Source organism: Lagenorhynchus albirostris, chromosome 3, assembly GCF_949774975.1.
Source record: "Lagenorhynchus albirostris chromosome 3, mLagAlb1.1, whole genome shotgun sequence".
In the NCBI taxonomy this organism is placed as follows: Eukaryota; Metazoa; Chordata; class Mammalia; order Artiodactyla; family Delphinidae; genus Lagenorhynchus; species Lagenorhynchus albirostris.
In genome coordinates, this window is record NC_083097.1 from 159,473,819 (window position 1) to 159,486,756 (window position 12,938).

Here is a 12,938-nt window from a genome sequence, read left to right on the forward strand (position 1 = left end):
TGGTAGGTGTGTAAGTTTTAAAAAACTGGTGCGCCCATGAGAGGCACAAATATTTCTGTACACAGCAGGTGCTAAAGACATGTTCACTTAACAACAGGTGCTTACAAAGTATTCAGTTTGTTAAAATCATGGATGCACGTACAAGAATAAGCTGTAGATCCCCCCCAGGAGGTGTTCACGAAACGTTTTCATGCCCAGTGGGGACATGCTGTGATTCTCAGGAACTTAACGTTTGCACAGCGGAGTATACAGTAGGTGCTCAAGAGCAACACCAGATGCACCCAGTTGGTGCACAGAGATGTTTGCCAAATTTGTAATATTGCCCAAGACCCGCTGCTTCTTTCAATAATGTGATCATACACAGGCAGTGCTTTCTGATCCATGGAGGGGTCGGGCCGCCTCCTGTAGGACCAAGTTCTGGGGGGGGCGAGGGGGCAGGAGCAGCCAGGCACCTCGGGCCCCCCAGCCCTGAGCGCACCACCCGCCTGCCCACAGCCTGCTCATCACCTCGCTCGGCCACATCAAGCTAACTGACTTCGGCCTGTCTAAGATCGGGCTCATGAGTATGGCCACCAACCTCTACGAGGGCCACATCGAGAAGGACACTCGGGAGTTCGTGGACAAGCAGGTGGGCAGGGCTGCCTCCCTCTGCCCGAAGCCTGAGCCCAGGACATGGGGAGACTTTGCAGCAAAAAGGAGAAAAGAAACTATCCCTGTAATTCTACCCATACTTTCTTCCCTGGCTGGGGGCGGTCTTTCATTTCCCTGTCCCACCTGGCCCAGGTATGCGGGACGCCTGAGTACATTGCCCCCGAGGTGATCTTCCGCCAGGGCTACGGGAAGCCAGTGGACTGGTGGGCCATGGGCGTCGTCCTCTACGAATTCTTGGTGGGCTGTGTGCCATTCTTCGGAGATACCCCTGAGGAACTCTTTGGCCAGGTGGTCAGTGGTGCGTTCCCCCTGCCCTGTCGCCCCAGGTTTAAGTCTCAGCCCCACTTTGGCTCCGGTCGGTGGTCCCCCCTGCCTTTGCCGGGGAGGGGAGCAGGCCCACTTGTGGATTGGGCACCTATGGCGTGCCCGGCCCCAGCTGAGCCCTGGGGACACAGCCAAGGGCGAGAGGGACAGTAAGGGAGATAAATAAGCAAATTATGGAGCAATCAGAGGCAAAAAATGCTGAGGAGGGAAGGAAGCAGGGAGAAGGGAGGGGGCGGGGGGCAGGTGCAGGGGTGCTATATTAAATAGAGAGTCATGCAGGGCCACACTGGGTGACGTGTGGGCAAAGACTTAAAGGAGCGAGAGGGAGTCACAGAGATGGATGAAGGGAAGGTGCTCAGGGCAGAGGGCACAGCCAGAACAAAGGCTGTATGGGACCAAGCCTGGTATGCTGAAGGAGCAGAGGAGGCTGATGGCTGGGAGCATAGAAAGGGGAGGTGCTAGGAAGCGCTATCCCCAGTCCCTCATTCCCTCCTCTCATTTTAGATGAGATCATGTGGCCAGAGGGGGATGAAGCCCTTCCAGCTGACGCCCAGGACCTCATCACCAGGCTGCTCCGACAGAGCCCCCTGGACCGTCTGGGCACTGGTACGTAGGTGTGGGTGAGGCCCAGGTGGGTGGGATGGGGGCTGGGGTAAACAAGAGCTCTATTTGAGAGGCTGCATAGAGGAGGGGGACTTGAAACTGGGGTTTTGACGGATGCATAGGAGCTCACCAAGAACTAGCATAAGATTTTGAAGCGTAGCAGGTAGCTGGGTCTGGTTCAGACAAGGGGCACTGAGGCTGTGTGTATGAGCCTGCCAGGTTGCCATGGGCTGTGTCCTACGGTCCCCAAGGCCCAGCCCAGTGGATCCCACTGTCCCAAGTTTCCCCAGCCACCAAAATATTGATTAAGGGACTATTTAATATTCATGCAGCCACCCATTATGTGGCCACTACAGATCACAGTCAGGATGAAGCTTGGCCACTGGAGAGGACTATGGGGGCTGAGGTTGGGGAACAGGATACAGTCAGCTCTGCTTCATGCAGTCAGCTCTGCTCCATGGGGTAGAAACATGTGGAAAAAGCCCCCTCCTAAGGTTCTGGGGTTTCTCCAGGTGATGAGATCTCAGAGTCCAGCAGAGGGAAGAGCAGGGCCTGGGTTCTAGCCCTAGCTTGGTTCCCCTATGGGCTCTTAAAGGATGGCTTGTTTCCCCTCTCATCTTTCTGGTTCTGTGTTGGCCAAATTTGGGTTCATAATTGGCCCAGGGGGCCATGGGGGGTGGGGACCAGCAGGGCTCAGCCAGGCATGTCTGCAGGAGGCACCCACGAAGTAAAGCAGCACCCCTTCTTCTGGACACTGGACTGGGCGGGGCTTCTGCGACACAAGGCCGAGTTTGTGCCGCAGCTTGAAGCTGAGGACGACACCAGCTACTTCGACAGTAAGCAGGGGTCCAGGAGGTGGGCCGTGCTGTCCCACGATCTCCTGGGGCGGTGAGGGGTGTCTAACAGGGTCTCCACCCCAGCTTGATGCCTCGCCTTGGGCCTGGAGCTTCCAACTTCCTGAGCTTTCCAAGAAGCTGGGGCATGTCTGCTGGCTGCCCCCCTGCCTGGATTTCCTATGCGTCTGAGCTCAGGAGGCTGTCGCACCACCTTGGGTTGCGGGAGGGGAAACCAAGGCACTGCATGTGGCAGCCCTTGCCTGGGGGTCCCCCAGCAGGTTCAGCCTCCTGAGTGTCAGCCCTGACCAGGCATGGAGCCCTGCCTGTCATACGGGAGGGTGGGGTGCCTCGCTCAGCTTTGGTGGAGGGGGTCCCCTCGAGCACTTGAGGTGAGCTCAGACAAATCTCCTTCTCCCCACTCAGGGCTCTGGCCAAACACAGAGTAAACGCCCCCGGCTTCCAGTGCCTCCTCCAGAACTTGATGTGTGATCTTGGGCATGTCAGAGGTCCTCTCTGAGCATCTGTTTCCTTTTCTGTAAGATGAGGGACATCCTTTATGTTTGAGAGGCACAATTTTACCTAACTCTGGGTAACCCGTCTTAAGGGTGAGGAAACTGAGACACAAGAATTCCCATCCACAGTCCCACAGCTTTTAGGAACACAACTGGGATTTATTCCCAGATATTAAATCTGCCGCCCAAGCCTCCTCTGGTCCTTAAACATACCAAGCCTGGTCCCACCACAAAGCCTTTGCCCTGACAGTGTCTCCCGACCTGGGAGGCCCTCTCCACATCACCCCACAGCCCCTGTGTCCACCTCCCCCAGCATCAGGTGGGCTGCACATGCCTTTCCCTCCCACAGCGCGCTCAGAGCGTTACCGTCACCTGGGCTCTGAAGATGACGAGACGAATGATGAGGAGTCATCCACGGAGATCCCCCAGTTCTCATCCTGTTCCCACCGGTTCAGCAAGGTGAGCCTGGGCCCTGGATGTAGCTAGTGCTCAGGAAACAGGGCAAGATGTTTGGGTTTTTTTTTTCTTTTTTTTATTGTAGTGAAATACATGTAACGTAAAATAGACTATTTTAGCTATTTTAAACTGTACATACAATTCAGTGACATTTAGTACATTCGCAGTGTTGTGCAACCGCCACCTGTATCTAGTTCCAGAACATTTCCATCATCCCCAAAGGGCAACCTTGTACCTGGCTGCAGTCACTCCTCGTTTCCCCTTCCCCGACTCCCCGGCAACCACTCATCTGCTTTCTGTCTCTATGCATTTCCCTGTTCTGGACATTTCACATACATAGAATCATACGCTATGTGGGAACACTGGGGAATTCCCTGTGTCTGGCTTCTTAAGGTCGATCCACATGGTAGCATGTGTCAGGGCTTCATTCCTTGTTGTGGCTGAATAATATTCCATTGTGTGGTTGGACCATATTTTGTTTTATCCATTCATCAGTTGATGGACGTTTGGGTTGTTTCCACTTTGGGGCAATTGTAAATAGATTTGCTATGCTGGGTGTTATGTTATAGCCTCATCAGCTTAACTTGAGTTCCTTCCTTTGTTTATAATTTCATTTAAAAACCTGCACTGCTTATGGGTCTGGGCCCCAGGCAGGAAACCCCAGCTGTGGCCCCTTGGTAGCCAGGCCGCTCTGAGCCTCAGTTTCTCCACCTGTACAGTGGGCTAAAGACTCTACATCTTGGGCTTCCCTGGTGGCGCAGTGGTTGAGAGTCCGCCTGCCGATGCAGGGGACACGGGTTCGTGCCCCGGTCCGGGAAGATCCCACATGCCGCGGAGCGGCTGGGCCCGTGAGCCGTGGCCACTGAGCCTGCGCGTCCGGAGCTTGTGCTCCGCAACAAGAGGCCACGGCAGTGAGAGGCCCGCGTACCGCAAAAAAAAAAAAAAAAAAAAAATCTGTACGTCTTTAGAGATGTGGTAAGTAAGCATCTGAGGAAGTGACTCAGGGAAGTGTCAGGCATGTAGGAAACACTCAACTAAGCCGTCCCCCACGAATGCGGTTGTTGTTACGGTTTTTTTGTTTCTGTTTTTTTTTTTATGATGTGGACCTTTTTTTTTTTTCAGGTACTATCTGAATTTATTGAAGGGCTTCTTAATCTAGGGTTTGTGAACTTGCATGGGAATAAATTACATCTTTATTTTCACTAATCTCTAACTGAAATTTGGTATGTTTTCCAATTGTAATATAAGCAACAAATCACAGTAATATTAGCATGACCTTGACTTTGTCACCAATACAAATCATGGATTTTTCACATCACTCTGGAGTCGTTGTAAAATATCTTTCAAGTTCAAAACTACTTCAAAATTATGGTACTTATGAGACCTGCTAGATCTTGTTATTTAATGCATTACTAAAGAGGCACGTATAGTACCATATTGCTGGTTTAAAAAATATTCTAATATTATTTTAATATAATCAGCCTCACTTGCAACCTGACCTATTTCATTTGATGCATTTAAAAATACTACTCTGAGGGCTTCCCAGGTGGCGCAGTGGTTGAGAGTCCGCCTGCCGATGCAAGGGACACGGGTTCGTGCCCCGGTCTGGGAAGATCCCACATGCCGCGGCGCGGCTAGGCCCGTGAGCCATGGCCACTGAGCCTGCGCATCCGGAGCCTGTGCTCCGCAGCGGGAGAGGCCACAGCAGTGAGAGGCCCGCATACCGCAAAAAAAAAAAAAAAAAAAAAAATACTACTCTGAGAAGAGGTCTGTAGGTGTCACCAGTTTGCCAAAGGGGCTCATGTACAGAAATCCATGCTTGTCATGATGGTAGCAGCTCCTCCTCAGAAGCCTCAAGGGCCAGAGCTCTGCCCAGAACTCCCCTTCGTATGTGGACCATTTTTTAAAGTCTTTATTGAATTTGTTTCGATATTGCTTCTGTTTTATGTTTTGGTTTTTTGGCTGCAAGGCATGTGGGATCTCAACTCCCTGACCAGGGATTGAACCCACACCCCCTGCATTGGAAGGCGAAGTCTTAACCACTGGACTGCCAGGGAAGTCCCGTTACTGTTATTTTTAATTGCTTCCCAGGTCTACAGCAGCTCTGAGTTCCTGGCCGTCCAGCCCACCCCAACCTTTGCTGAAAGGAGCTTCAGTGAGGACCGGGAGGAAGGGTGGGAGCGCAGCAGTGAGGGGGACTATGGGCGCCGGCTGAGCACCACCGAGGTCCGGTAGGTGGGCTGGGGAGTATAAGCAGGTCCAGCTTCCAAACCTGCTAAGAGCTGGAGCCACAAAGTCTTAACATTGGAAAGAGCTTCCCAGTGGCCCAGTAGAAAAGGGTAAAACATATTGGCCAGCCTGTCAGACCCCTGCCAATCTGGCCCCTATCATCACTCCCTTTGGCTTTGCATTCCTAACCACACTAAACCTAAAGCAGCCATGTACCATCACACTGCTAGGCTTTTGCTTGCGCTATTTCCTCTGCCCAGAATACCCTTTGCTCATGAAGTCCCTTTCATCTTTCAATGTCCAAACTCACAGAAATAATCAACGTCTGCTAGAGGATGGGCGTTGGAAGCTGGGTTTTAAAAATTGAATAGGAGTTCTCTGGGCAGTCATGGAGGACAGAGCAGGCAGAGGGAACTCACCTTATATTTACAAATTACCTCTGACTCTAGGCTGAGAGTTAAGGTATGGTCACTAGGGGAGACTGGGTGTCCTGGGGTGAGGGCATCTGGCAGGTGTGACTCAGGCTCTTCCCTGCTACAGGCTGAGGTCCTGCACATCCTCCGGTTCCTCCTGCCACTTACCCTTTTCCCAGCCTGAGCGGGGCCCTAGCCCATCTTTCCTGAACACCATCAACCTGGACACGATGCCCAAATTTGCCTTCTCATCAGAGGATGAGGGAGTCGGCCCAGCTCCTGTGGGCCCCAAAAGGCCCGTCTTCATTCTCGGGGAGCCCGACCCACCCCCAGCAGCCACCCCAGTGTTGCCCAAGCCCTCAAGCCTTTCTGGTAGGTGGAATCCAGGGTGGGAGGGATGGTGTCATGGAGAGTTTCCCACAGGAGGGACTATTTGAGATGGGTTTTGAAGGATGAGTAGGAGTTCTCTAGAGACAACATTCACTTGTGTAACAAAGCCCTCAGTCTGAGGGTGATACCCCCCAGCTTCATTGGATTAGGATGGGAGAGAGGAATTGAACTGGGGAGCTCCAAGAGTGGGAGTTAGGAATCTGACTGGGGTGAGGGGAAGGCTTCTTGAAGTAGGGGACTTGAAGAGTGGAGCTTCCCAGGGAGAGCAGTGAAAGAAAGGTGTGCAGGAAGAGGGAATGCCTGAACAAAGGCCAGGAGGCTGGACTGTGTACACACCGACCAGGGAGGAAGGGGCTTTGCCTTCTGTGGGCAGAAGGGCCAAGTGGTAAGATGGGGGAGGGGCAGACTGACCCCCCGACCCTGCTGATCCCCGTAGCTGACACAGCTGCCCTCAGCCACGCGCGCCTACGAAGCAACAGCACCGGTGCACGACACTCTACGCCGAGGGCCCTGGATGCCGGCCGGGGCCGCCGCCTTGGGGGCCCGAGAGACTCAGCCCCTGAGAAATCCAGGACCTCCCCCAGCGGGGGTCGCGTGCCCAAGTCAGCCTCAGTGTCTGCCCTGTCGCTCATCATCACGGCAGGTGACGCCCATGGCCCAGCCTCGTCTTTGCTTGTCTGTCCATGTCCATTTTAACCACGGAGTAGGGGCTGCTTTGGCCAGCGGGAGCTGGAGGGGGTCCCTCCAGGTGATGTGTCCCCAGGCACAAAGCTCCCAGGGCTGCTCTTCGGGGCTGAGCCCAGGAGATAGGAAGCAGCTGGGGAACTGGCATTCCTGGCAGCGGGCACTACATGTGCAAAGGCCTGGAGGGGAAGGGGGAGGGTGTTTGGGGCATTGGAGTGGCAGCAAAGCAGCCAGAGTGATCAGTGTGGGGACTTCCCTGGTGGTCCAGTGGTTAAGACTCTGAGCTCCCACTGCAGGGGCACAGGTTCGATCCCTGGTCCAGGAACTAAGATCCCACATGCTGCGCTGGGCGGCCAAAAAACAAAAACAGAAACAAACCGACTGATCGGTGTGGAGGGAGGGGAAGGTGCCTTGTGAGGGGACCCACAAGGGAGTGACCCCCCTCCCTGAACCTCGTCCCTGCAGATGACGGTAGCGGCGGCCCCCTCATGAGCCCCCTGTCCCCACGCTCGCTGTCCTCAAACCCGTCGTCCCGCGACTCCTCTCCAAGCCGAGACCCTTCCCCCGTGTGTGGCAGCCTGCGGCCCCCCATTGTCATCCACAGCTCGGGCAAGAAGTATGGCTTCAGCCTGCGGGCAATCCGCGTCTACATGGGTGACAGTGACATCTACACCGTGCACCATGTCGTGTGGGTGAGTTGGCCCTGGGATGGGCGGGAACAGCCAGACCTGGTTTGAGTTCCAGCTCTGCCCTGGCAAGGCGCTTCCCTTTTGGAGCTGCATTAGTTAGTCTTGGAAAGCAAGCGAGTACTCATTGCCTATGAGGTTTTGGAGCCCAGGGCAGGGAACTGATGCCACCTGTGTCTTAATGGTCCTTGTCAGTTATGGGGAGAGGACTGGGCAAGAGGGATGGAGACCTCAAGGGGGCACAAAGCTCCCGTACAGTGTTTTGTTCTCCCTCCCCCAGCCCAGGACCTGTCCCCTCCCTACTGGTCTCTGAAAGTTCTGGGAAACCGGGCAGTGTGAAAGGCAGCAGCTTGCTGGGGGCCTGTAGCTGACTCAGCTGGGCTGGGGTCTCTAGCTCTGGGGCCCAGGGCACTGACCCCGCTATCTGCCCCCACCCCCAGAGTGTGGAGGAGGGAAGCCCTGCCCAGGAGGCAGGCCTGCGGGCCGGGGACCTCATCACCCACATCAACGGGGAGTCGGTCCTGGGGCTGGTGCACATGGACGTCGTGGAGCTACTGCTGAAGGTGCAGGCCCCCAACCCCACCCTCCACCCCAGAGCCTCCACCCCCGTCCATCCTCAGGGCCCCTGGATCTCCCAACACTGCCCACCCTCTGGGCTGCTCCTGTGACCTCCATCCCTACGCCTTGGCCTCAGCTCCCAATTCTGTGTGTTTCCCCCCATCCAACCATACCACTCCGCATTCGGCCCTGCATGCCCCGTCCCCTCTGCCTCAGAGCCACTCCTCCAGGAAGCCCTTCCTGCCCCCTGGGTGCCCCTTCTCCTGACCTTCCCTCTGGCCCACCCTGACTTTGTGGGGCTGGGGGTATCTGTACCATCTTGGCCTCCTGCCTCCCCTCAGACCAAGGGTCCTCAGGGGCTGAGGCCTAGAGGCGGGGAGGTGGACACAGGTGAGGAGGCAGACCCCTAGTTGGATAGCTCCTGGGACCAGTGGGTGGGTAGATGGCTCATTGGATGGATGGACAGATGGCAGACATCCATCTTTGGCCCAGTGAGTGGGGGGGTCATTAGGTAAGAAGCGGGTGGTTAGGATCCGGGGCTTCCAATGGATGAGTAGATGGGTGGGTGGGTGCATGGACGGCTCGTTGGATGGAAGGCACACAGGCGACCCCTTGCCATCCCTCCTGCAGAGTGGCAACAAGATCGCCCTTCGGACCACGCCCCTGGAGAACACCTCCATCAAGGTGGGCCCTGCACGGAAGAATGTGACCAAGGGCCGCATGGCGCGCAGGAACAAGCGGAGCCGAAGGCGGGAGACGCAGGAGCGGTGAGCGGCGGCCTGGCTGCCGGGGAGGGTTGATGCAGGACCTGTGGCACATTTGGGCGGCCCGGGCCGCTGGGGGCAGGGGTTTTGAAGAATCTGGGTTCCTAACCCCAGGCGGAAGTCGCTCTTCAAGAAGATCTCAAAACAGTCGTCCGTGCTGCACACCAGCCGCAGCTTCTCTTCCGGCCTCCACCACTCCCTGTCATCCAGCGAGAGCCTCCCGGGCTCACCCACCCACAGCCTCTCCCCCAGCCCCACCACGCCCTGCTGCAGCCCGGCTCCCGATGCCCCAGCAGGTGGGTGCACCCCCAGGACCACCCCTTAGGGCTGTGGTGGTCAGCCCAGCGGGGGAGTGAGCAGAGTTGGGAGGCTGGAATGACCTGATGTGTGACAGCCTCAAAGGCAGTCTGGGATGGGCAGGGAAGGTTGTGCCCAGCAGACGGAACATCATGAACAAAGGGGTTCCAGACAGAAGAGATGTGAAAGCTAGACGGAGGCTAGGGAGAGGGGATTGGGGGATGGATCAAGCCGAAGAGCTGGGCTTAAATTGGGGGGCAGTAGGGAGCCATGGAGGGTGAGCCAGAGAGGGCATGGAAAGATTGTTCTGGAGCAGGAAAGGATGGTGACTTGGCCCAACCCTGAGGGTCCCCAGTCTGTGAGAGACAGCCAGAGGTGGACACCCCTAGTCCCACTGGGTTAGCATCAGACTAGAGAGACAGTCTGGGGCAATCCACAGAGGCAGGGAAGGCCTCCTGGAGGAGAGCCACCAGGAAGCCCTCCCTGCCTTCTGGGGACCCCAACTGCTATCTCTCCCTCTGGCCTACCCTGACCTCACGGGGCTGGGGGTGTCTGTGCCATCTTTGTCTTTCTCAGATCAGGCATCCTCAGGGGCTGAGGCCTAGGGGTGGGGAGTGGACACAGGCAGAGCAGGGCCCTTACTGGATAACTTCCAGAACCAGTGGATGGATGGCTCATGGGATGGATAGATGGACGGTGGGCAGGTACCTTTGGCTGAATGATTCAGTGGGTCATTTAAGTGAGAAGTGGGTGAAGAGGAGCTAGGGCTTTGATGGATGAGTAGGAGTCCACCAGATCTAAGCCAAAGGAAGAGCCTGTGCAAACAAAGGAAAAACCAGGCCTGATGGGTGGCCACAGGGAACAGTGTGGGCTTTTGGCAGTCAGTCTTAGGGCCCCACCTCGAGGCTGGCATATTGAGGCTGGTGGCCCTGACCCCCCCGTCACCCACAGACACAGTGTCTCCACCCAGCGCATCCCCAAGCTCCAGCAGCCCTGCATCTCCGGCTGCCGCTGGCCACACCCGACCCAGCTCCCTGCATGGCCTGGCCACCAAGCTTGGGCCACCCCGCCCCAAAACCGGCCGCCGCAAGTCCACCAGCAGCATCCCACCCTCCCCGCTGGCCTGCCCGCCCGTGCCAGCGCCCCCACCCCGCTCACCCTCGCCCCTGCCAGGGCACCCGCCTGCACCTGCCCGGTCCCCAAGGCTGCGCCGAGGCCAGTCGGCTGACAAGCTGGGTACAGGTGAGCGGCTCGACGGGGAGCTGGGGCGCCGCAGCCGCGGGCCAGACTCCGAGCTGGTGGTCATGCGACGGCTGCATCTGTCCGAGCGCCGAGACTCATTCAAGAAGCAGGAGGCTGTGCAGGAGGTGAGCTTTGATGAACCACCTGAGGAGGCCACTGGGCCACCCACCTTGGTGCCGCAGATCGCTGTGGAGGGCGCTGAGGCTGTGCCAGGAGCCCTTGGACCCTTTGAGAAAGACTAATCCCTCCTACCTATCCTCTCCCTGGCCTGGAAGTCAACGCATTTTTTGTGGAATGTGTTTTCCATAAATTGACACCTGGATGGAGACTGAGCCACCAGCCTCTGACACCTGGAAGATGAGAAGCGATCGCGTTTCTTGCTGGAAGGTGCCTCCCTCATGTTCTGGAGCCGATCAATCAGGGGGCCATAGGGGCAGGCAAGGGAGACTAGGGTGGCATTGTAAATAGCAGCAAATCCCTGCAGCTAATTTATTACGTTTTATAAGCGATAGCCAGACTGAGCTGCCACTGTTAAGGCGGCTGCCCAGGTCTTGTCCCATGCACTTGGGACTCATCTGTAGACCCTGCCCCCTGGGCTGAGAAGGAAGCACTTTGGACAAGTCAACGTGTATTCGTGTTTTATGGTTTTTCTGTACTTTTAAAATTTTTTTGTGTTACTTGATCCCACCCCTGACTCAAGACCCGCAGATTTGAAGGGATGCAGCCAAGCTTACCTGTCCAGGCCCAGTTTGGATGACTTGGAGATTCCGTAAACAATTCCCCTCCACCACAAAACAAAGTAATCTTGATGACGGACTGGATTCTGAAGGCTACTTCCTACCATCATAGCCTCCATCCCTAGGCCAGCCATGCTAGAGTCTGCCTCCAGTCCTATAGGCTTAGGAGGTGTGGGAACTGGGGCTTTGATATATGAGTAGAAGTTCACCAGATCTAGGCAGAGGGGTCACCTGCGTCACAAGCAGACACTGATGCCCCAGGAGGCAGAGGCCTCAAAGGACACTGCCGGGTAGGAGAAGACCCTGGACAAGATTTTTTGTATTTGATGCCCACCAGGGTGAGAACTTGACCATGATGTGTCTGAAACAGCCCCTGGGGGGTGCCCTCGATATGCCAGAGCCTTGTAGGGCTGAAATTCGAGTGAGAAAAATCCAACTGGGGGGCAGTGAGGCCCAAGTTGGAATCTTGGCTTCACTGTTTGGCTCTGGGAAAATGACTTCCCCACTCTGTGCCTCAGTTTCCTTGTGTTTACAAAACAAATCGCAACGACTATTAAGCACCTACTGTATGCCAAGCGCTTTACTTGTGGCTTTCCCCTCAGCCAACCTTGAGAAGGCTGGAGGTGGTGTCGTCATCCCCATTTTACAGACAAATAACTAAGGCCTGGCGAGGCGTGGAGACTTGCCCCCACCATTGCCTGGAAAGAGTCATGCAGCCACGCCCTGTCCTGGGCACTGTAGTCAAGGGAGCTGGAATGGAGAATCTGTTGTCAGATACAGCCGACTCCAGCTCCAGCTCTCTCCCCTGTAATGCTGTGTGACCCACTGGGCATCTCAGAGTCTCCATTTCCCATTCAGAGGTGGCCAGCAAGATCACCATACCCCACAATGGTGAGGGCACTTTCCAGGCACTGCAGCCCACGCTGTGTTCTCTCTGGAGACATCCGTGTAGCACTGCCTGGTGTTGGAACTAGATCAAGGCTGTGCATGACTTGCTCCCGCCTTCCATCCCGGAGCTGACGGTGAATAAAAGCCCACATTTACAAAGAAGAGGTCCAATGTCTGGATTTGTGAGGGGCCAAGAAAAGGGTAAGGGAAGAGTGGGGTGGGGGGCGGGATGAAAACAGACCCTTGGCTCAAAGTCACTTTAAGTGGTTTTTTTGTTTGTTTGTTTTTGGCGGTACGCGGGCCTTTCACTGTTGTGGCCTCTTCCGTCGCGGAGCACAGGCTCCGGACGCGCAAGCTCAGCGGCCATGGCTCACGGGCCCAGCCGCTCTGCGGCATGTGGGAATCTTCCCGGACCAGGGCACGAACCCGTGTCCCCTGCATCGGCAGGCGGACTCTCAACCACTGCGCCACCAGAGAAGCCCTTGAAGTGGGTTTTGAAGCCTGCTGGGAATTCACTGTTGAGATTCTTCCTGATGCCTTCTCTGGTCCTGGCCTCCTGCTGCCCTCCTGCTGCCCTCTCTGAATTGAGTACCCATCATGGGCTCTGTCCCTAGAAGCTTCATCTAGACACCCGTCTGGGGCCTTGAAGCTGTGTTAATAAATAAATA

General features: G+C 56.0%; 1 protein-coding gene across 18 annotated transcripts in view; it reads left to right on the forward strand.

The window, feature by feature from the left end:
* MAST3 (microtubule associated serine/threonine kinase 3) overlaps window positions 1–12,432 on the forward strand; it is a 30,367-nt gene extending 17,935 nt beyond the window's left edge. For 9 of the 18 annotated variants that reach the window (XM_060144748.1, XM_060144763.1, XM_060144750.1 and 6 more), the window contains 13 exons: window positions 496–628; window positions 784–949; window positions 1,480–1,581; window positions 2,292–2,414; window positions 3,240–3,385; window positions 5,474–5,613; window positions 6,152–6,396; window positions 6,851–7,057; window positions 7,564–7,790; window positions 8,225–8,347; window positions 8,973–9,109; window positions 9,221–9,402; window positions 10,355–12,432. In XM_060144748.1, the coding sequence (XP_060000731.1) occupies window positions 496–628; window positions 784–949; window positions 1,480–1,581; window positions 2,292–2,414; window positions 3,240–3,385; window positions 5,474–5,613; window positions 6,152–6,396; window positions 6,851–7,057; window positions 7,564–7,790; window positions 8,225–8,347; window positions 8,973–9,109; window positions 9,221–9,402; window positions 10,355–10,887 (2,464 nt within the window). In that variant the 3' untranslated portion in view covers window positions 10,888–12,432. The remainder of the gene's footprint in view (window positions 1–495; window positions 629–783; window positions 950–1,479; window positions 1,582–2,291; window positions 2,415–3,239; window positions 3,386–5,473; window positions 5,614–6,151; window positions 6,397–6,850; window positions 7,058–7,563; window positions 7,791–8,224; window positions 8,348–8,972; window positions 9,110–9,220; window positions 9,403–10,354) is intronic. The other 9 variants (XM_060144752.1, XM_060144757.1, XM_060144754.1 and 6 more) reach the window with 3 other exon arrangements.
* The last annotated feature ends 506 nt before the right edge of the window (window positions 12,433–12,938 follow it).